The 24,103-nt window shown below is 35.9% G+C and overlaps 1 protein-coding gene across 2 annotated transcripts in view; it reads right to left on the bottom strand.

Moving 5' to 3' along the window:
• The window catches only part of LOC129269589 (protein outspread-like), a 47,257-nt gene extending 23,461 nt beyond the window's left edge, over positions 1-23,796 (bottom strand). Inside the window, exons 1-7 of one of the 2 annotated variants that reach the window (XM_064105114.1) lie at positions 22,789-23,796; positions 21,931-22,020; positions 17,661-17,714; positions 11,412-11,483; positions 10,146-10,235; positions 7,920-8,573; positions 505-645 (exon numbers count right to left, since the gene is read on the bottom strand). In XM_064105114.1, the coding sequence (XP_063961184.1) occupies positions 505-645; positions 7,920-8,573; positions 10,146-10,235; positions 11,412-11,483; positions 17,661-17,714; positions 21,931-22,020; positions 22,789-23,433 (1,746 nt within the window). In that variant the 5' untranslated portion in view covers positions 23,434-23,796. The remainder of the gene's footprint in view (positions 1-504; positions 646-7,919; positions 8,574-10,145; positions 10,236-11,411; positions 11,484-17,660; positions 17,715-21,930; positions 22,021-22,788) is intronic. The other variant, XM_064105115.1, reaches the window with a different exon arrangement.
• Positions 23,797-24,103: the final 307 nt, after the last annotated feature.

Here is a 24,103-nt window from a genome sequence, read left to right as displayed (position 1 = left end):
ATGACGATGCAAAGCATGAAACATATTCTTGAGGGAGGACTTGATGACTGATCCACACTGAGAATTCATCTCTTTGGTGATATCTCCTTTAATCCACTTCCTCATCTATTAATAGTCTGCTCCATGCCAAATCACACACAATTTACACTTGTCTTTTTCATTAGCTAAACCAATGCAAACTATCTAGACTTTAATTACTGCTAAAATATTTCAAGAGAATATACTTTCAACAAAATACATTTTGGGCTGCAAAGACACGTCACCCATAGTTTGTAATTATTCCAAATGAACATCAAAATAGTTGATCATCAAAGTACACATCAATACAACTCAAAATGAAGTATTCATCTCAAAGTATTATCTAACTAAATCACAAAATTCTTTTCAAAATTGTGATCACCACTTTGTTACACAACCTTTAAACTTGATTGGCAAACAACAAATTCAATGGAGGAGAATAGAGACTGTTATGAGGGAGAGGAAGTGATGAGATTAGGAACTGACCTGAGAGACAAGAGCCTTCTGTTCATCATCACCATCCATTGAGTTTAGTCTGTGGTAACCATCAGAATTCTTCCTCTGCTCAGTATTCTCAATTGCTACACTCTCATTCTGTTGTTCGAACTGAGATTTCACACTGTCCGCCTGCAAAGAATAGATCACAGAGAAGAGAGATATGGATATATGATGAACAGAGTTTAACTTGTGATGCTTGATGGTAGCTTCTCTAGTACTTCAAAAATAGCCATATTGGTATTTTCTTTTCATTGATGCATTTTTCTTTTAAAGGTGCAAGTATCCGATCTCAAAAACTAATTGATGGAGTAGAACTTAAAAGGGAGTCACTTTGCACTTGAAAGGTTTGTTTTTCATCACAGTACCAATTTACAGATTTTTTTGTGATTGTTTTCTTTTGATTTTTCCCCCCAAATAAATAAACAAACAAACACACACAAAAGTCCCTAGAGTATGCATTCTTACTTTCTACTCATTATTTTATTGATCCTGAATCATAGGTTAATGGGGACAAGTCATTTATCACCAGAGGGTATACTGATTTTGCTTGAAACTAGAACAGAATTCAATGCATTTAAGAAACCACAAAGACCATATCTCATTCAAGACAACATTTATATTCTTAAAGTTAATTAAAATACTCCAATCTTTAGATTTATGCTAAATCTTTTCTTATGACTGAAAAATTGCACCAGCATACAATTCAGGCATAAAAATGAGTAGATTTGTGATATAACCCAGGGGTGGTAATCTGAAAATTGTCTTTTCTTGTAACTTTTCTTGTGAGTCAGCAAGATAACAGCTCACTAAAATTCTCTTAAATTGGTTTTCTGAAAATTATCTCTGTATGGACGTCTCCTATTTTATCTCTGACATGCCCAATATTTCATAATCAACCAATCATTAAGCTTGTTATATGCTTAGGTCAACCAATAGAAGCATCTCTTCTGAAAAATAATGAAGCGCATTGTTGATATGAGGCGTAATTTCCTTGCGCCCCCAAACGCTTATGCTTGTGCGCTTCTGAGCTAAAAATACACGTGGCTCTTCTCAAAGACATATTTTCTCTGAAAAGATTCATCGTCTCGAACACCAATATTTATTTGCTGAAAAGCCTACCAATCCGTCGTTATAATGTCTTTGGAATGTCTCCTTTTGTAAAACATAATGTTCTTGCGGGATGCAGCAAGAAATAATTATTGCAGACGGACAAATATCGCATGCAACAATAAGTTACAATAGCCCCCTGCCTCTTGTAAATTTTCTTGTATTTTGCAAGGAAGTTAACAGAACGCAAAGATAAGAGAATTTTCAGAATACCTTTTATCTCGATGTGTTATCTTGCCCAAAAGGATATTTATGCGCCGTTTTTAACTTTACGCATAATTCTAGCCCTGACATCATATGCGCTCAGCGAAATTTACAAGAAAATTCACAAGAAAAGATACAGGATATTTTGGAATACGGATTTTATTGTAACTCTAAAGATACAAGAATATTTCTCTTAAGACAATTTTCAGAATACGGCCCCAGATGTTATGATGGAGGGGTAGAGGTCTTCAGTAACTAATATGCTTTTCAGACTAGTTTCTTAATCCTGTATTTTCCATGACCCTAAGACTATCCTTAAACCCATGGCTATCTGTTTATATATTTTTTGTTTCAGACTTTCTTTACCCCACACTATTTGCCTAACCAGGGTTAACGCCTTATCGCACAGCTCATGAATATTGATGATTGTGCCAGACTATGTATGTTTAACATGAACTTTTGACTTCTCTGATTGGCTTATGCTTAGCCCCACTTTTCTGTAGCCTGATTTAGTTTCAGACTATAGCTCTTATCTCCTCGATTGTCTGGCTAGCACCACAATAAGCTTGCTCACCCTATATTTGAGCAGGGCCAGGTACTTCTAGCCCACTTTGGTAAAATGTAATTTGAAATTGAAGTGGGATAAGCTGAACCATGGGAAATTTGTGGGGCTGAGACACCCCTTAGTCCCACCTATTTCTTGGTGTTAAGGAAAATTTTGTAGTCTGAAAAGCGTGTAAAGACAAGCTGACCCAGCACCTTCAGAAGAAACATATCTAGTCTATTTGCTCACCAAGGTGCATTAAAATGGAAATATTATAGTACACAATAATACATGTTAGACCAACACTTATAGTCAATATTGTAGTGCATACACTGACATTACAAGAAAAAACATCAAAATTGTCCCACCAACTTCTAGATAAATAAAAATTTCATTCCCCCATTTAACTGTGTACACAACAAATCAACTTGGGATGTTGTAGAACGCCTAGTTAGCTTGTTGTACAGAAGCAAATGGGAGGTAGAATGGTATCATTGCACATGTATCATCCAAAATGTACCGTTGCATGGCTAAGGAGGTGATGTCACACAATGATAAATGCAAGTCCAATATGTATTGGGCCTAGTGGCTAAATGTGCACTACTATTAATGCATGCTTGAGGGATTTTACTTTTTGCTTGCAATAATTCTTTTCTCATTTTCATAGATTAACGTAGGAGAAAAATTGATTATTCTTCGTAGTTTCCCTTATTTCTGAGGCATTGTACAACACAGATAGCAAATATTCTTATTGGCTATGCCTCGTTGAATAGAGCATCTTCCTTTCACCTCATGGGAAAACTTATACCACCACACTCATGCCTATTCGATATTTGTATAATATAATAGCAATGTATCTTTACCTGACTGAATGATGGAGCCATTCTAATGTAAGCAGAAATCAATACTTTCACCAAGAATTTCAGAATGAACATTAGACATTTTAAAAGAACGATAAGAAGAGCGTAGCCAAGTTTTGCAAATTCACAAAAGAGAATGACCAAGACAGCATGGAAGAGAATAGAAGCTTGAAGCAAGTCCATGTTTATTACTTGTGTACTGTAATGACAGAACTCTTGAAACTATTGAAAGTAACATGATATCATGTACTACCAGCAACATAGTACTAGTTGGAAGAGGACATACTTGAGCTCAGTGATGTACATTTATATGTATGTAAGGTATTATTTATTTGCTATTGTTTTGTGAACTAACAAAGACAAGTTGACCTTTCATTTTCTTCATTTGTCTTTTCCATATGTACGTCTGGAGAAAATTGTGAGGAGTATTGAAAAGAAAGTGTTGAAGTTTATTTACACTGTTTTATAAAGAAAATTCTTGAAGCAGAGAAGAAATTTTAGACAACAAAAGAAATGGAGAAATTCATGGAGAAAAAGAAGAATAAACATGTGCATGTTCTTCACTTCAAGAAAAAGTTAAGGACAGTATCAATAAAATATAAAGTTTAAAATAGTGATACAATTACAATGTACTGGATTGAAAGAGACAGTGAGAGAAGACAGGTCATAGAGAAACAGAGAGATAAAGAAACAGGGAGAAAGAGGCAGAGAGGAAGAGAAAAGAACACTAGATACATCATGGGATGAGATGCAAATGGATGGGACATAAACAGAGAACCAGGGAATGTTAGGAAGGAGAGCTCTGTAAGTCTTTGTTTTCTTTTTATTTCAATCAAATACATGCAAAGAAATGAGTGTATGAAGTTCAGTGATAAAATGCATTTTTGGGGGGTATTTATATGATTAATTGCATGTTATTTCTGGGTATTTATCATTATCATGAAAGTAAATATCCAGTGCAAGAATATCATTTAACTTGAATACAACAAGATAAAAAGTAAATCTAAAGATTCAAAGGCATGCAGAGACTGAAGGGTCGTTCTAAAAAAAACCATCCCAATTCATTATCCCAACAATCTTTTGGCCTGTAGCCTGCAATCTTGCATAATTTCTGTTCCATTTTGTTTGAACAATAACATAGACGGATGACCATTACATCACATGTGCTTGGTAGCCAGTGATACTTTAGCTTGAAAATGTAAACAAATTTGTTAACACCCATAACATTATCATCTGTAATAAAATAATTTGTAATCTGCATTTATATGTACAGTATTAATCAGATCTAGGAGCTACTGGCCGGGGGGGGGGGGGGGGTAATCAAATTATGATACCTATGTGCCGCACCAAAACGAAAATAAGGGGCTCTGGAACTAAACTTTGGTCTTAAAATGGGGGTCTCCGGAACTGCTCTAGGATCAAACACGTTCAGAGCTTTGCATAAATATGAATGAAATTGGTTGTGATGTTTCTGCATGATGAACCAATCAGCGGTCTCCGAACCACTGTGCAGAGCTAACCATTGAATTCACGCAGTCAATGGCATTTTGCCATTGTGGTGCGCTGCGTCTGAGCGGGCACTCGAACGAGAAAGCACAAATTTGAGGGTCTCTGGAACGGGGAAAAAATAGGAATCATGTCTATGGGTTTCTAAATTAGTGATGCAACGGAACGGAAATTTAAGCTGAAAATGAGGGTTTCGACCGCAGCACATACGTATCATACATTTATACTAAGTACCCTCCCAGGGCTACTGGTCACTGAAAGTGGAATGCAGTGTGCATATTTTCTATCGACATGTATGCTCATTCTTGTGTGGCTGTGGCCGTGTACCAAAAGATCGTTGAGACATGAACTCAAGAATTGAGACATTTCCTTGAAAATGACCCCGATTTTCTTATTTCCAACTGTACATGAAAACACAAAATAAATGAATTATATTTAAAGGGAGCATTATAAATTTGAATGGTGAGTATGAATAGCATTTCACAAAACAAATTTTACTTTACTGCAAACCTTTGTATCTGATTGGCTGAAAGCAAAGAAGTCAGTAAAAATCAGTGATAAAACTTTTTAAGAAATGCTCCCCATGTATGTCAGGTCATTCCATTGCTATTAATCACCTGAAGGAAGTCTTTCACAAAGACCCAAGTGTGCTTTAAACTCATGATTAAAATGCTGACATGCCTATGACATCCTATGAACATTAATGATTAATATGCAGTACAGCGCATCCCTTTTATTGTGATTTGACCAATACAGTTTCATACTGCAATGTAACAAGTACAACTGTAAATCACACTCCATTCTTTGTGATATACCTCCCTTTAAATATGAACATCTGTCATACAAATTATGAAGACACAGATTCTGTAGATCAGCAGAACTCCTGTTTAACTCCTGTATGACACTAATTCCATTCAACATTCATGACATTATAGTGGTGACATCTTGCCTTGATAATTACCATTATCAGGCTATTGTCCTTCAGACAACAATCATTCACTTCCTGTAGGGAAATAGTTTCCCTCTAATAAGCCTCCTAGTTCCTCATCAACATCTTACCCTCATTGCTCTTGAGTGACAATCTGAGGAGTGTTTCAGTAATCAGTGCCCTAAGCCAATCAGATGCAAGGATTTTGGTAGCTTATAACAATAGTCAGTGACTATCTGATTCATGAAATACTCCCCTGGATATTAACTTCTTTCAACACATGTAAGTTCTGAAAGCATGGGGGCTGTTTTAGAAGCTGTTCTGTGATTTACAAATGAGTTATGACAGCAATATTTGCAAACCAATGGGTTGCTGAAGAATTTCAGAAAATTGAAGTTTAAGTTGAAAAATAATGACAAAAACACTCTGAAGTCCTATTGAACTTAATAAGCCAGAGTCTTTGCTAGAATTACGGGAAACCGATAAATATCCTGGGGCGGTCGAGCCTTTGCTCAAACTGGACCGGTCTTGTGGAATTCACTACCACAGTAGCTGAAGAACTTAAACTCTGCAACATCCTTTAAGGGCAACCTAAAATGCATTTGTTCACCAGCAGGTACTAGGTTTTAAGACAGACATTTTTCTTCATTTATAATGTGCCTTTTCTTGTACTTCTCTTCACTTTTTTGTTTTGCTCTTTTCTAAGTGCCTTGAGCATTTAATCAAAATAGAAAAGATGCTATATAAACCCTATGTATTATTATTATATCAAAATTTTGTTTTACATATTATGTTTAATGCTTTCTATATGTTTTGATAATTTATTAAACCAATTCAGTTATCATTCCAAAAACTTTCATAGTTTGACTGCAAAGTGGTTATTACATTGAAGCTTTGTTCCTAGAGAGATTTATGCCAAAGATAACTCAAAATTTCAGACAACAATTCTTAAATTGTAAAAATTAAAGCCTAGTTCAGAATATGAGCTAAGATCATCAATCAATAAGTATATATTATATACTATTGATGACAATCTACATGTAAATGAGTTTATCAGAAATATTTTAAAAACAATATTACAAAAAAATGTGGGCTCATAATTTGTAATACATCAGGATAGTTTTACTAATGTGTGTTTATTGTGTTTTTTTGTTTTTGTTTTTTCACCAAGGTCCCTGTTATGTACAACGTATAATGTATACGTTTACCAGTGACTGGAGTATGAAGTACAGAGCCCTGAGCATGAAGTTTATCAATTGATCATGGGGCTAACGGTTGCAGTTGTGTACAATCAATAGTCAAAATTAACTCCATCATCAATCGGTAAGTTTTGTTGCAAGGACCTGAACTTCACATTCCAGTATTCAATTAATTCATGCATAATTTTTCAACAAATCTTGACAAGTCAAAAGTTGACAAAGGAAATCCATGGTATCTTACTGTCAGACAAATCTACCCTCATTGCAAAACACTCATCTATTCATGTGTTACTGTACATAGGAGCTGCACAATAAGACATTTCATTATTATAATTTGCACATGAGCAAAGGTGAAGGTCATTGGTGGTATAAAACCAGAGTATTTTTTTTTTAATCACTAAAATATGTTTATCATCCCATTAGACGAATAACAAAACGGTCAATCATGAAAACTACCCAAATGATAGGCAATTAGTCTAAAGCAGACAACGTAATAGAAGCTTTCCCAATTGCAAATTAATGTAACCTACAAGTGTGTAACCTGTTCTATGCAGTGGTTCCCTATTACAGATGGACACTGAAGACTAGTATACCATGAGAAAATGAAAGGTCAATTGCAAAAGTTGCTGTACACCAAATTACAAAATTGCTTGTGCTGTAGAAATAAAGAGTAGAATAGAAATACAGGGATTTGTTTACATGCACACCCCTGCTTTTTTTAAACCTGAAAAGTTTAAGAAGTGATGTATTGGGATAATGTGTGTCTGCTTAAAACTATCAATAACAATGAAGCAGATTCATGTATCATGTAGGGTCTGTGTCTTTAACCTTGTATCTGAAAGCAGATGGTGTGCTTATCTTCTTGACTATGACAAGTCAGTCGTTAAATCCAGTTTTTTCCCCATTGGACATGGGTGGCCAGATTAACCTTACACTTGTGACAATGTTCTTCAAAGCAGTAGGATATCTTGCTGTTATTCAATCAACATCTCACATATCCTACTTTCTTCAAAGTGAGACCTTAATTATTTCACATCCATTCAATTATTACTCACCTCAATTTTCTGAATCTGTATAGGAGACTCTGCCCTGATGCCTTGTTCACTTCTTGTTGATGTTACTGATGTCCTTCTCACAGGCTCCTCTATCCTAAGCTCAATAGGAGTTGGGGTATTTGGAGGTGTCTCAAATACGTCACTAGATGTCGATGATGACCGACCATTCATGGAAGACCTTGATGAACTCTTCTGCAGCTTGAAATCTTCTCTTGATGATCTCCTTGACCGCCTCTCTTTATATCTGAAGGATCCTGGCCGTTCTGGGAAGGCAGGTGGTTCTTTCTCTGTTGGACTAGCAGTATCACTTATCCTACTGTCCAAACTGCTCTTCCTATGCCTAGAGGTCAGGTCTATTGTCAGGTTAGACCTTGAGGTTTCAATACTGTCCTGTTTGGGGAGAGGGGTAGGTATGACATCAGGTGCAGGAGTGGTCTGAGGTATGGGCGGAGGCTTCTCTGACAGGACAGGAGTTGTCTCTTCTTGTTCGATAGGAGCTGCATCGACTTGAACAAGGTTGACAGCTTCTTTCTCAGGGACGTTGGGACTTGCTTCTTTTTGGGCGGTTGCAATCGCCTTGTTAATAGCTTGAATCCAGTTTGTTCTAATCTTGCTGGTCATTGCCCCAAGGTGATGAACGGATTCATCTTCCATCTGAAGAGGTAAAAACAGGAAAGAGCGATGGAGGGCATGATGAAATCATTCATGTATCTAGTAAAACTTCTCCTGTTATAAAGCTACACCCAAACAATCAGCTAAAGGACAATCTATGACCATTTCGATAGATTGCCTGCTGCACTTCTAAAAAGTAATATCATTTCACACACAACACTGATTGGCCAACACACATGAAAATGAATACAGTCACATTACAAGCAAATCTAACTGTTATCATATCTTGCCAACAACAATCAGCCCAACTTGTGATATTATTAATAAATAAAATGATCCGTCCAGATCATCATTGGATTGAGATTAATACATTAGATTTCCTAGAGACTCTTGTTTCAATGGTGTCAGCCACTATTATCAGGTTTCCCCTGGGATTATTAACATGTAACTGATCACTCTATGTCTTGATTAACGTCATCATATCCAATACCAACATGAGATATGGTTTCAGTGAATAGAGTACGAATATGGATCCAGTCAATCAAATAAAACAAGGATAGGAACAAGTGCAGAGAATGCATTGGTATACCTTCTTCATTACATTTTCCTTTATCCATTTTCAATGATAAAAAAGTTTTATCTCATCAACATTTCACCAGAACCTTCTGTTTTATTATCATATAGTACATCCCTTCCTCGCTATATTTCACCTATTTCTTTCAAAATCAAACACTGTACACCATAACTTGACAATATGACAACCTTGTAATTACATATAAAATCTGTGTACATGGCAATCAAGGTACATGAGATATGAAATGAAAACTTATTTTCTTTTTTTTCTTTAGTTACTGTTTGCAGTTAATAATTTTTTTTAGAACCTTACATTTCAACTATTCTATTTCATGGCATTTCCATGACCTGAAAACTTACATTCCAGATAAAAAATATACTTTTTCTCTGTAAGCATTATCTATCTTATCCACTGATTCCTGAAAAACACATAATAAACCTAGTAATTGTCTTTCATGAATTTCCTAGAAATATCTGAACATAAAAGACACCAAGAGCTAATACAGCACATTTCACGTTTTGGTCAGAAAATAATATTGATCTGAAATTGATTAAATGTATGAATAAACCTGGGAGCGTTTCATTAACAAATTTTGTCTGACAAGTTGTAGACAACTTTCCTTTGTTTTGATTGGCTGAGAAGCATTGTTACCATAGTAATTGTCAGATAAAATTGTTGTGTCAGTGTAAGAATGCCCTTTGAATCACATTTACACGCACCCCATTGGAGAAGAAACGCCCTTGCACAATGCCCACATTGATGAGAGATGATCGTCACCCAATCAATACTTCAGGGGGCCCGTTGCATAAAACTTTCGCCATAAAAAACTCTGGCAACCTTTTTGCCAGACTTTTTAATGTGTAATTTTCAATGGCATAATTTTGTTTGCCAGAGTTTTTGTTTATTAGCCGGAGTTTGTTTATGGCAAAAGTTTTATGCAACGGGTCCCTGGAGATGATGGGTCACTTTGAATGTAAAGCATTACATACATCACCCTGACCCATGTAATCCCTACCACCTCCCATTTAAGATGTCCATACCATGATCTGGAATCCATAGTTTCTGCTTGCTGATGTTTCAGATGCCTCCTTACACTGAGCCAGGTCTACAGCTCCTGCTAGATTGCTTGGCTAAAGAGAGAGAGAGAGAGAGAATTTATAAATGATAGAAAAAATGTAAATCTGCCAACTTTGTGCAACCCCCCCCCAAAAAAAAAAAGGAATCATAATTGTAAAAAAAAAAAGTAATTCCAAACAAAAGAAGGAATTTCTCAGCTGAATATATCCAAATAAATGCTGCACTATACAAATGAATGTTTATTATTAATGTTTATTAACCCTAAAACAAGTCCTGTTAACCTCTTGGAATGAGACACCATATTCAGTGATCCTCGAATCTCTTCTTAGGCCCATAGCTGTATGATATGTATTTCATATTATTTGTAGCAATTTTTGACTGTATGCCTAATGGTACTTCCGAAGTCAGGTTATTCGCAAACTTGATGAAGTAATCCTGTCTAAGTAATTGTGAGGTCGAGTGTATACAGTGCATACGCACATCCTGCATGGCACGCACATACACTCAACATGTACATAAGACTTGCGCTTGGATTTGATGAATGGGAATACGTATATTATGGACTGATAATTTACTACATTAGTGCAATATATATATTAAGTTACAAATTAAGCAGATTCTATTAATGTTAATGCAAATTTACTTTTAATATGCAACTTGATGTTTTTGTAATTTCACTTTTTATGTATATTTCAACCTGCCTTGAACCAGAATAGGTTCATGGATCTGGTTTTGCTTGTTACTTTTTCATTGTTTGACTTTGTTCATCCATTGTATACTGCTTTTCTTTGAAAAAAAGTGATTACAATCAATCGTGACAAAAAAAAATAATTTGAAATAAAACTTTTTAGAAAAAAATACATTCTAGCCATTTTATGTATTGAAGTAAATGGAATAGTCCTTGCCTTACATTATCATGACATCACCAATGCTGCCAATTTGAGTTTCCATAGGAATATTATTAATTGTAAACTTATTTTTACAACTTTGAAATACTTATAACTTTCTTCTTGTTTATTCAATATTGTTCAAACTTTAACCTAACTACTTGTCTGATCTATTTTATTTTTCTCTAAAAACAGCTTTGCATTTGGGTTGGATTCCCCCTTTAAATATAGCCTAAATGAAAAAAAAACATTTTTTTTACTGTTGCTTGTGTTGTCTTCCTAATGTAAACCCAGGCACACATATTATTAAAGAGGGAGCCCTTATTTTGCTGGCACACTTACGTTTTCATCACTTGAATCTTTGAAGTGGCTGAGTTTGTTGTCCCGAAGTACAAACCAGTATTTGTTCCAATCCTAGTGAAAGGGAGGTAGGAATACAACATAAAGGTCAGTGTTATATTAAACAAATAAAACAATACATATATGACTTTGAGGACAAATGAATTATAATATCATTGTCATGCTTAATAACTTTACTCCGGTCATCTGATTCTGGCTCGCCCGCACACAATGTATTCTTTCACTCCCTGGTGAGCAAGAGCGTCCAAACTGCAATCAAAGTTTGATTTATCAAAGTGTGCCATATAGTACCAGGATGAGATACCACAGCAGCTATGTATGTAGAAATATCAAAATCCCTTAAAGGGGAAGTTCACCCTGAAGAAAACTTTGTTGTAAAAATAGCAGAAAAAATAGTAAAAAATATTGGTGAAGGTTTGAGGAAAATTGGTTAAAGAGTAAGAAAGTTATTAGAGTTCAAAGTTTTGGATTTGTGACGTCATAAACGAGCAGCTGCCCCATGTGTTATGTAATATAAAATGCATGAATTTAAAATTTTGTATGGTTCCTGATGACTTAATTTTGTTTTCTATTCATGATCGGGTGTGAAATGATTTCTCTATTGAGATACAAAAGGTACAGTGAAAACCATTTTAAATTTTCTGAGAAAATGATATTTCATTGATTTTTTACCATTCGCTGTGTAGGAATGCTGCTCGCATATGACGTCACAAATCAAATAATTGAAATTCTAATAACTTTTTAATTATTTGATGAATTTTTCTCAAACCTTTTGGCAATATTTTTTATTATTTTTTCTGCTATTTTTACAATAAACTTTTTGTCAGGGTGGACTTCCCCTTTAAATAGGCAAAGCTTTGTTAAACTGAAATTGAAACAGAATGAGGAGAGAGAAATGTAAGACAGAGAAAAGGTAAGAGGGAAGGATAGTGATAGAGAGAGAGATAGAGGGAGGGGAGAGGGAGAAAGAGAGAGAGAAAGGGGAAAGGGGAAGAGTGGATGAAGGAAGAGAAAATGAAAGTGACAGAATTGGAAGTTCATTCAATCTAGGATATTCTAATAAAATCAGCCATGATCTAGAAACAGTCTAAGTTAAGAAACAAGAATACATTTTCCAGAACTAAACAATAAGTCTGATAAAAACAAGCCTTTAGGACTTTGGAGTTACAGTTCATCTTACTGTATTGATATGTTGTATGTGAGTAATTTAGACTCCAATTCACTCACAATATTATTAAAAAATCAATCCCTCGATAGATTTCCTTTTAATTCACTGGGAATAATCAAAATATACAGAATGACAAAATTAGGTAAGTTAATCTAGAGCTCAAACAAAAGTTATATGACCTGAAACAAGACTAACCATAATTTAGGTCAGTTCAAATTGAGAAAAACCAGCACTGCTTTGCTGACAATAATAATTCAAAGAAAATACAAAAATGCACCCTGTGATTCAGGTGATAAAATATTACCGGTACATTTAAACAAGTGGAATGCCTCTGGCCGTCTCACCTGCATCACGCGATTCAATATAGCAGCAGTGCTGATTTTGAAAACTACTATAACTCGCACAAGATGTTCAGTGATACTTGGTTACTCTTATTTCCACGTTTTATGAACTAGACCAATACACTTATAGAGATATGATGGCAATTCAACAAATACCCCCAACGTGGCCAAAGTTCTTTGACCTTACATGACCTTTGACCTTGATCATGTGACCTGAAACTCGCACAGGATGTTCAGTAATACTTGATTACTATTATGTCCAAGTTTTATGAACTAGACCAACACACTTTCAAATTTATGGCTGTAATTCAACAAATACCCCAATTTGGCCAAAGTTCATTGACCCTAAATGACCTTTGACCTTGATCATGTGACCTGAAACTTGCACAGGATGTTCAGTAATACTTGATTACTATTATGTCCAAGTTTCATGAATCAGATCCATAAACTTTCAAAGTTATGATGGTAATTCAACAGATACCCCCAATTCGGCCAAAGTTCATTGACCCTAAATGACCTTTGACCTTGGTCATGTGATGTGAAACTCAAGCAGGATGTTCAGTGATACTTGATTAACCTTATGTATAAGTTTCATGAACTAGGTCCATATATTTTCTAAGTTATGATGAAATTTCAAAAACTTAACCTTAGGTTAAGATTTTGATGTTGATTCCCCCAACATGGTCTAAGTTCATTGACCCTAAATGACCTTTGACCTTGGTCATGTGACATGAAACTCAGGCAGGATGTTCAGTAATACTTGATTAACCTTATGGCCAAGTTTCATGAACTAGGTCCATATACTTTCTAAGTTATGCTGTCATTTCAAAAACTTAACCTCAGGTTAAGATTTGGTGTTGACGCCGCCGCCGCCGCCGCCGTCGGAAAAGCGGCGCCTATAGTCTCACTCTGCTATGCAGGTGAGACAAAAAAAACCAGGGGCTAAGAAACCACCCCTTGACTTAACTACTTCCCCGGGGTTAAGGAAAATCATTGTAATCTGAAAAGATTTGGTCTTTATCTATATAATGTTTAATTTAGTGGAAATGTTATGGGTTTTTATTGTTTTTGTTTAATAAATTTCCCGAAGTGAACATCCTGATGGGGAACATTCATTTAGCCAAAATATGACCAAATTGATTTCTCCAAAATTGCCCCCGAGACCCCCCCCCCCCAATTCAGCCGTCTTCGCTCTGTGGGATCTTCTAACATCCAAATGCATCAATATTCAGAAGATAAAGCAGATCCGTTGAGATTTAATTTTTCGCCCGACCCGCGACTGGTCCAAATTTGCCAAAATATGACCAAATTGATTTCTCCAAAATTGCCCCCGAGACCCCCCCCCCCCAAATCAGCCGTCTTCGCTCTGTGGGATCTTCTAACATCCAAATGCATCAATATTCAGAAGATAAAGCAGATCCGTTGAGATTTAATTTTTCGCCCTACCCGCGACTGGTCCAACTTTGCCAAAATATGACCAAATTGATTTCTCCAAAATTGCCCATTAGACCCCCCCCCCCCCAAATCAGCCGTCTTCGCTCTGTGGGATCTTCTAACATCCAAATGCATCAATATTCAGAAGATAAAGCAGATCCGTTGAGATTCAATTTTTCGCCCTACCCGCGACTGGTCCAAATTTGCAAAAATATGACCAAATTGATTTCTCAAAAATTGCCTCCGAGACCCCCCCCCCCCCCCCCAAATCACTGATCTGAATATTACAAGAGCTGATTAATATTATTGGTAGGACTGTAGCATAAGGCTTCTAGAATGTGGATTAGGTTTGCATCGACTGAATAAAACTCAACTAAGATGAACTGAACCTCATTACAGCTAATATGCCCCCCCCCCCGCCACCTTCCTTCATTGAATACACACATTACATTAGAGTGATCAAGATAGAACAGGCTCATCACTCCTACAGTAAAATAACCAGTCAGGATCAACTTATACAAATAGTTTCAAATCAATTATCAGTTCAGATTTTACCCATTTTGAAGCAGCTAAGGATATTTTCATTTCATGTCCGGGGATAAAAGTGGCTTAATTCCCTTCTAAACCTAACATAAAGGGGTATTTATAAAGATCAACTGCTACCCTTGATGAGAGTAATCTCCTCACTACATGCAAAGCATACCTGGAGTCACTCCTCAAATATTATAATTAGATTAATGACCTCGTCTTAACAGATCTATGAAAATAGATTAAATAAGGAAATATTTACTTAGGATGTGGGTTTGTTGAAGGGAAGGGGATTACGCACAATGATCATGTTTATATTTTGATGATTATTTCAATGTGAAAATGTAATAATAGCTATTTTTTTTATAGCGCTTTTCCCATAATGGCTCAAAGCGCTTTACAGCATATCATTACCCTGGTCATCGGATCCTGACATGCCCACATATAATGTTTTGCACCTTCTCCACTCCCTGGGGAGCATTCCAACAAGACTCAATTGCTAGGCATACTACATAGGCTTTAAGATCCTACCAGGTACCCATGGAGAGTGGCAAAATGTGGGTTGACACCTTGCCAACGGATGCTGACTGGTAAAGCCAAGGTGGGACTTGAAAGAACGACCCTCTGAGGCGAGAGTCTGAACCAAGACACCAATATGCCTTTAGTAATGCATTTCACTTTAATCAGTTATTTTTACTGCAGTCTTTTAGTATAAAACATGTCATATGCATACATGAAATTTAAAAACGAAATATTTTCATGCTTCTAAAAAGAGTTCCTACAACACATTTACATGTAATACTTCCTGTGTCAGGAAAATATTCTTAAAGCATAGTTATCAATCTCAAGGAATTTAGTTCTAAATAAATCACATGATAAATGATTTCAATGCATTTGATGACACCAAATACCCTAAAATCCTGTTTTATCATACAAGCCATTTCCTATAACTAAATAATCATGCTAGAATACATTGTAAGTCCTTGGAAAGCATACTAAGATCAAAGAAATGTGGGATTAAAAGATACCTTTCAATCTCCTGCCGCCTATGAGGGTAAATACTTAGTGCATGCCTATTTTTCACTTGGGTAATCTACAGACGCTGGATTAGTGCTTAATCCCTGTGTCTAAAGTAATGTCACATGCCCATATTACTAGAACAGGTGACTGATTACCCCCATTCACAATACAGCAATTTGAATAAAACTAATATCGTCAAGTGAACGAATGGTTAGACGGTGAAGTATACAGGCTGCTTATTTTAAAAAGAATTATTGGCCCGAAATCACAAAGGTGGTTTTGAAAACCATCGGTTGAACGCATGGTTTATGCAGATTTCATGTATAAATTAGGCATAATTTACCACAGATATTAAAAAATGTCCAATGCTGGAGCGTGCTTTTGTCAGTGCACCAAAATGACACCCGTTGCCAAGGTTGTGTACGCTATTTTATTCATGAGTCTGTTTTGAAAAGTGGACTCATTAAAGGACAAGTCCACCCAAACAAAAACTTGATTTGAATAAAAAGAGAAAAATCAGACAAGCAAAATGCTGAAAATTTCATCAAAATCGGATGTAAAATAAGAAAGTTATGACATTTCAAAGTTCCGCTTATTTTTAACAAAACAGTTATATGCACATCTCGGTCGGTATGCAAATGAGGAACTGATGACATCACTCACTCACTATTTCTTTTGTATTTTATTATATGAAATATGAAATATATTTATTTTCTCGTCATTGTCATGTGAAATGAAGTTTCATTCCTCCCTGAAAACTTGGAATTCCATTATTTTAATATTTTGTGCTTCAGGCAAGGAGGTCCTAATCGTCAAATTCGTAAAAATTGAAATATTGTATAATTCAAACAATAAAGAACAAAAGAAATAGTGAGTGAGTGACGTCATCGACTCTCTCATTTGGATGTAACTGGCTCGTTCATATAACTATTTTGTTAAAAATGATCGAAACTTGAAATGTCATAACTTTCTTATTTTAAATCCGATTTTGATGAAATTTTCAGCATTGTGCTTGTCTGATTTTCCTTATTGATTCAAATCAACTTTTTTTCTGAGGTGGACTTGACCTTTAATTCAACAGTGGATTCATGAATAAAATAGCACACTAAACCAGGAAAACAGGCATTTTGTGACAAAATCGTGCATCAGTATTAGACATTTTTTAATATAAGCAGTAAATTAAGCGTAATTTATAGGCCTACAGGACATCTGCATAAACCATGGGTTCAACTGACGGTTTTCAAAACGACCTTTGTGAATTCGGGCCAATAACTTCATTCCATACGCAGTATACATTGCTGAAGAGAGACTACTTGGTACACACTGGTACATACATGAACTATCCTTTGATGATGACAGCTTTGATCTGGCCAAGAAAATATCAAGATAATGCCCACCAAGTTATATCCATACTAATGTCAAACAATATCATATTCTCAATGAGTGTCAGACAGCTTCTCAAATGTGCAAATTACTTTTACATTTCTCTACAAGTTTTTCAGACCAGGAGCCCATCTCAAAAGTTTTAATGGGAACTTTACCATTATTGTTACTATCATTAAATCCTCCAAATGTAGTTAGCATAATTACACAGTTACCATATTTACATCCCTTAATGGAATGGAACCCAGACCTGGCTAATAAATAAACACCACATACATAGTAAACAGACAAATAAATAAATAGATAACAAGATAATTCAAGAACATGTATTTTAATATGATTTATAATATTATATACCTCTAGGTCTGAATCTCTTTTCATTAGCCAGCCATTCTTGAGATGCAATAAACCCTGTATAGGAGAGAGAAAGAAAACAATATCAAAATTATTAATTAACTAATTGATTCCTAGTATCTTGAGATCAGCGTATACATAGAAAGAGGAATGGCATGTTATTTATAATTAACTCCTACACTAAAAGCATGAGACGGTAAATGTCACCAGCCATACATGTACATGTACCTAACCCAACAATAAGTCACCACAGAAGGTCCTCTGTAACTACACAAAACAATAGTTTGGTTTTCAAAAATAAAAAAAATTGGGAAAATTAGCTTCTCTGAAAGAGTAATTACTCTTTTCCATACTGAAAAATTTGAGTTTGTAAAATTGAATAAAAGACAAGATACTGGAGATTATTTGACACTATTTTATGCAGACTGATCGGAAGTTTCGCTGAGATGCCACCTAAATCTAAATCTTTCAAACTATGTTTTCTCCTAGTTTGTTGGTTGTTGGTTTGAGGGTGACAAGTCAGAAATACATTGGGGAAATTTAGGGGCAGATCTTTTTCCTCTTGACATTTTCTAACAATTTGAAAAGGAAAACTTAAAGAAAAAGATATTTCTATGAAAGGAGAGATATGATAATACAAGAATGTATATGGCCTCTGTATTTGGGATTCACATATTAACTGACTTGATTGTAATAGATATTGTGCATATATGATCATTAAGGAATTATCCTGAATATTAACTTCTATATGGATTTAAGATGGTAGAAAAGAAATAAAAACAGGCCCTTTTTAACACTGTTGAGCTTCACCAAATATATCAAGAACAAATTTCGGAATAATAGAGATTAAAAACAGTCAGAGATTGAAATAAAAACGTGACAAGATAAAATGGTGATAGAGACAGAAATGATAAATAAGAATAAAGAATCAGAAAAAAAAGAGAATCAACACAAAAGTGAAAAAGAAAGATGAAAACAAGAACAATAATAGGAAAGCAAAAAATAAAAAAATAAATAGAAACATAAATATCATGAAGAAATGGAGAGGAGATAGAAAAAAGGAAGAGATTCAAGAAATGACGGAGAAGACGACAGAGAAGAAGGGGGGTAGAAATGCCGTGACATGCTAAATAATAAGGAAAATAGAACAAGAGGCTAGGAAAGAGATGATAAGAGGGAGAAAGGATTTGAAAGAGATAGTGCTGTCATTTCAAATGAAAGGGAATATTCATCTCAATTATTCTTGACTAGGGTTTGATGACAAAAACACATGAGGACTCAAACGCAAGAATACATCGAGGTAAAAGATATCTAGCCCCCCCCCCCAACACATACAAAGATTAGTGGATTAGATTGAGGGTATTTATACTATTGATATAGACCCACACATGTACATAATGATGAATGGGATTAACTATAATAATAATTGTTATAATAAACTGTTAAGTTTAGTGGTAAGGTGGTTAGGTGTTATCAAATGACAACAGAATGCACTGAAACAATGTGCATATTCAATATTGGTGCTTATATGACACCTAGATAGATTCTTGTGATTTGATTGGTTGTTTGATATCGATCATTCAGCCCATTTTACAATGACGTCATCGACCGTGCAATTTTATATCCATTCATCGTGCAATTTTGGATCCAAACGATTTTGTCCATTGCACTCGCGCACCGAGCCTGCAGCTCATGCACCAGCAGTGCGCATGTTGTAATGACGTAACAATCAACAGACAGAACTCGCACTGCATGAGCATGTTTTGCATCGAAATTCATGAATTTCATATGAAAAAAGGGCCTTTTTTTAGGTGTCATATAAACCGTATAATGAATGATTTTTCATTCGTGCAATGGACAGAATACTTCATTCGGTGAAAGATGAAATAATGATGCATTCAATGGATCATTTCATCTTTCACCTCATGAAGTATTCTGTCCATTGCACTCATAAACATTCATTATTTGTATAATAATGAAATATCAGATTACCTATTCTTTGAAAAAAAACTACATGAATGCACGCACGCACACGCAGAAGAATATATAAAAAAGGATACACTGTCATTGCTTTACAGTATTTCACATATTTTCAATGAATGAATTTGTAACGTTCCTTTTTACAGGAGCTAACCTTTCATCATCTATCCTGCAATTATAATTGCTGTAACAATTAATGAAAACAAAGTCTTCTCAACAGTTCTCAAAGAAACTATTAATGTTCAAACAACATAAATATTGTTACTTTGAAAACTTATCAACGATATCACACATACACTTGTAATTTTGGAAGTGAAGGTTTTCTTCCAACATCACCATATGGAATCATCCCATTTACAATTTTGCAGGAGTTTATGAGCAGGAAGATATTGGAATGGCACAGATGCAGGAGTTTATGGGCAGGAAGATATTGGAATGGCACAGATCTGGATTTTCAATCAATGACGTATCAATCTCAAAATGATTTGACCAGCAGACATGAGCAACCATTATGAACCCATCCACTGCCCAGATCTGTAGAAATCGTTAAGGGAATTACGGATGTTGCTTTTCTCTATTGCTTCCCCCCTCATCAATTTCATAGAAGGTCAAGTGCATGATGGGTAAAGTTAAGCAAAGAAAGAATAGATGGGCGTATCATGTTAAAGAGAGAAGATGCAAAAGCTTTTATTAGCAACTGCAAAGATATGGGTAATTTCATCTACAAAATTAATAATTTTACACTTTGTTGTACTGTGTAGATATAACTTATGACTAGATGCTACCAGAGATTTGATACCTGACCTAGATATTATATGAAGCATCCAAAGTAATCTGTGTATCCTTTCAGTTTTATCAAACCTGAGTTGAGTGTGCTAAATGGAGATTGCATAGGATAGTATTGCTGTTGTGGAATTCAAACCATTTACCCTTGCTCTGAAATTTATAATTTGGGTAATTAAGCCAGTCACATTGGTAACTACCATGGTTACCATGATCAACGGGGTGTGTCTACGAGGCCGAGGGTCCACGACGCCGATTTTTCTCACACTGAATTTTCTTTCATGAGGATGTTTGTCTTTATCAGTGGAAAGTTTCCACTTAGCATATTCTCCAATGAAAACTGAAATATAATCTTATAAGTTGCTGATGATAACAGACATTAATTTGGTTAAAGTTTGGAAAATCCAGCCAACCGGATTTATACTTGAGTATCATCCCAACCATCAAGTGTGTCCATTGAATTCCTATTCAGCAGTTTATTCTTTGTAAAAGTTTGAACTTTAGTTTGAAACATTTTATTGTAACTTAAAGTATTCATAGTATGCCCGCAACTTATTCAACACATTATTGTTTATGTTATTAGCTGCGACTTAGTTGATTAACATCGATGAAGACAAACATCCTGATAAAAGAAAATACGATTTAAGAAAAATCGGCCTTGTGGACCCTCTCCTCTGCCTCGTGTGGCCTCGTTGACCCTCGGCCTCATGGGAAGACCCCTGATCAACAGCCAATCAAAATCAATGATTCCACTGAAGTTACCGGTGGATGGCAAAGCTACCATAATAGTATAACTTATTTTCTTACGCAACAAGACCCAGGTACTTAAATGATCCCACAGATCATAGACAGCATGATGTTTGAACATAACAAAGCTAATGACCGTCTGTGGGTTTGAATAATGAGTGAAGCTTATGAAGTGAGATACATGTCCATAGGTTGAATCAAATCAGCTTACCCTTTGCTTTGCAAATGTCACATTCACAAGATGAAGCTCAAGGAGACATCCATGACATGTGTCGTCATGGCAACCATTCAAAAGATACCCATCACACATCTTCTTTGGTATCAATCTCAAGAAAAATTTCTCTTAGTGCAGTAGAGGCTGGTATATTCCAAAAGAATGCCTATCAATGACTGGAATGGTACCCTACCTCGGGTTGTTTCACGGTCCTCGGGTTGTTTCACGGTGGACTATTTCACAACAAATGATTCTCTTTCTCCTGAAACAAATTTATTTCCCCTTACTTCTCTCTCTCTCTTTCCCTTGTAGCCAGACACTCCGCAACAACAGGTTCAATGTTAGAGCATCTGGTAATGTCATAATATCCACTGCAGGGAGTTGAAAACATGTTTGTCCAGGACTTTCTAACCCATTTGAATCTGGGTGGGTCTATTGCATCAAGGTTGGTTTTGCACTATCAAAGGAATTCACCCAGTAAGGGTTAACAATGATAGCAGAGGGAAAAAAAAAAAAAGGAAAAATAAAAGAATAGTTAAGGCTACCTACCGGAAATGTTTCTGCAATCTCCTTGCGTTTCACCTCTTCATTGTCTGCAAGGTTTGGATCTGAGCTGCTTCGTTTTAACCTAGGTGTACCCTGAACATAAGACCAGACAAACAAGAAAAATATATGTAAGAATGATATGTTACCAAGGTGTATTTCATTTATTTTATTCACTTTACCTTCACACAATTTTCCCCTTTTTTATCATGTACAACATATACATGCCATTGTACGTACCAACGACTTACTTTATCACAATATTTAATTCAGGGATCAACAATCAACAAGCTCTGCTTTTTAGTGGATTCCTCCATTTCCTCAGCTTCACTTGTATGAAGAGATGTATTCATAAAACAAATTTATTTGACTTCTTTCTGCTCAGCATACATAATGATTAATTCATTGGATATTCATCTGTCTTGTCATTTTGTTTAATTTGTAATTTGCTTTGTTATTACTGTTGAGAAATGAAATAAACTTGAACTTGTCTGTAGAGAAATTGGTGAGAGGAGAATAGAAGTAAAGGGAATAAAAGAAAGAGGAAGAAATAGAAATAGAAGAAAGAGAAAGATGAACAGAAAGAGTTGAGGAATCAGGAATGAATCAAGGACAGGAAGGAGGAATGGAAAATGAAGTAAGGACAGGGACCCAAAACAGAAGATAGGGGCACTAAGACAGAAAATGAGAGATAGTTGTGATGAAATGCAACAAACTGGTCCATGAAGACATATCATTGAAAAATCAATGATCGAGTTTATACTAACTGTAAAAGACCAAACAAGTTACTTTTCAAAGAACATAGGAAAATATTGAATGTCGCAATATTTTAGATATTTTTCCACCTCTATGACCATATCCTACCTCTGGTGGACTTTTTCTTTCTGAGATCGGGAACGGCACAGAGCTACCATCAAGAGTATGCCTATTCCGTCTCTCGTGTGCATGGCGTCTTCTCTCTATTGTTCTCTTGCTTGGAGATTGTGTCTCTCCTTCAATTAATGCTTTGTTCATTTTCAAACGCCCTCTCTTTGGAACGTCCAAGCGTTGTAACTCTTCCTGCGACAACAGGTTCTGGGTATTCGTGTCTGCTTTGGACGGTTGAGGTTTCTTTGATTGAGAGTCGGTGGTAGATTGAGAGTCGGATGGTGAAACACTCCTTTCGCTGATACTGGACTTGCGGGAGGACGATGTTGTTGCTTGTTGCGTAGGAGACAACCTGGGTGAAACATCCTTGTAAACATTATTATTGTTTCTATGTAATGAAGGTTCTGTGCTATTGGTTTGAGCTGGAAGTGAATCTCGATGGGATTTGAGAACAGAGTCAGCCTGACCCCCAAGTTCTGCTTCTAACTCTGACAGGGCAGATTCTGAATGTCTACTACGCATCCCTGAACTAGCTGAATACTTATGGCTGGAACCGTCTGATACCGGTCTCCTTGACGCATCACCTTTTCCTGTCACCTGTTCATCATTCCCAAGCACTTCCTTGACCTCTGACCTACCCATTGTTGTGTGACGCCGATTCAACCTTTGCTCTCTATCCTTCCTTACTGGTGAAGACGATGCTTCTGCAGTGGTCGAAGACGTCTGCGCCGAGGGTGTTCTCCTCACTGTCTGTTTTTCATACTTCTCTGGCCGATGCTCGAGGGCGCTGTGTGATCTTCTGAGGTTGGACTTCTCCTTTCTTGCAGCTTTGCTTGAAGCAGTATAGATGTCAGTAGTGTCTCTGGCAGTGGTTAAAATGACATCTGTACCAAGTTCATCTTCTCGTTCTAAGCTTTCAATCTCTGATAATGGATCATCACTGGACAATGGTACATCAGGTTTGGCCTCAGCAGGCTCATCCTCTATCCTCTGGGGTTTATCCAAATCCTGCAAATAAAAGGAAAATAAATATTGACTTATTTGCACAGACTCATTCATAAAGCTTCATCATAAACAACTGCAGTACATTCAAAACTTAATTGCAGACATATTGTTCAAAATGCGGTTTTATAACTTCACACAATGATCAATTTTTTTTCAGGGGTGCACACTCTTTAATGACCAGTCTAAAGGAGAGTTAGATAAGAGTAAAGGTAAAATAAAAGTATATACCTCTAATGCTCTTGTATACAACAAAGGTTCACAATTTTGCACACTACATAAACAGACTTATAATAAAAAAATATCGTCT

Source organism: Lytechinus pictus, chromosome 10 (assembly GCF_037042905.1).
Source record: "Lytechinus pictus isolate F3 Inbred chromosome 10, Lp3.0, whole genome shotgun sequence".
NCBI lineage: Eukaryota > Metazoa > Echinodermata > Echinoidea > Temnopleuroida > Toxopneustidae > Lytechinus > Lytechinus pictus.
Note: the sequence above shows the minus strand (reverse complement) of the source record. Positions and strands in the feature narration are given on the sequence as shown.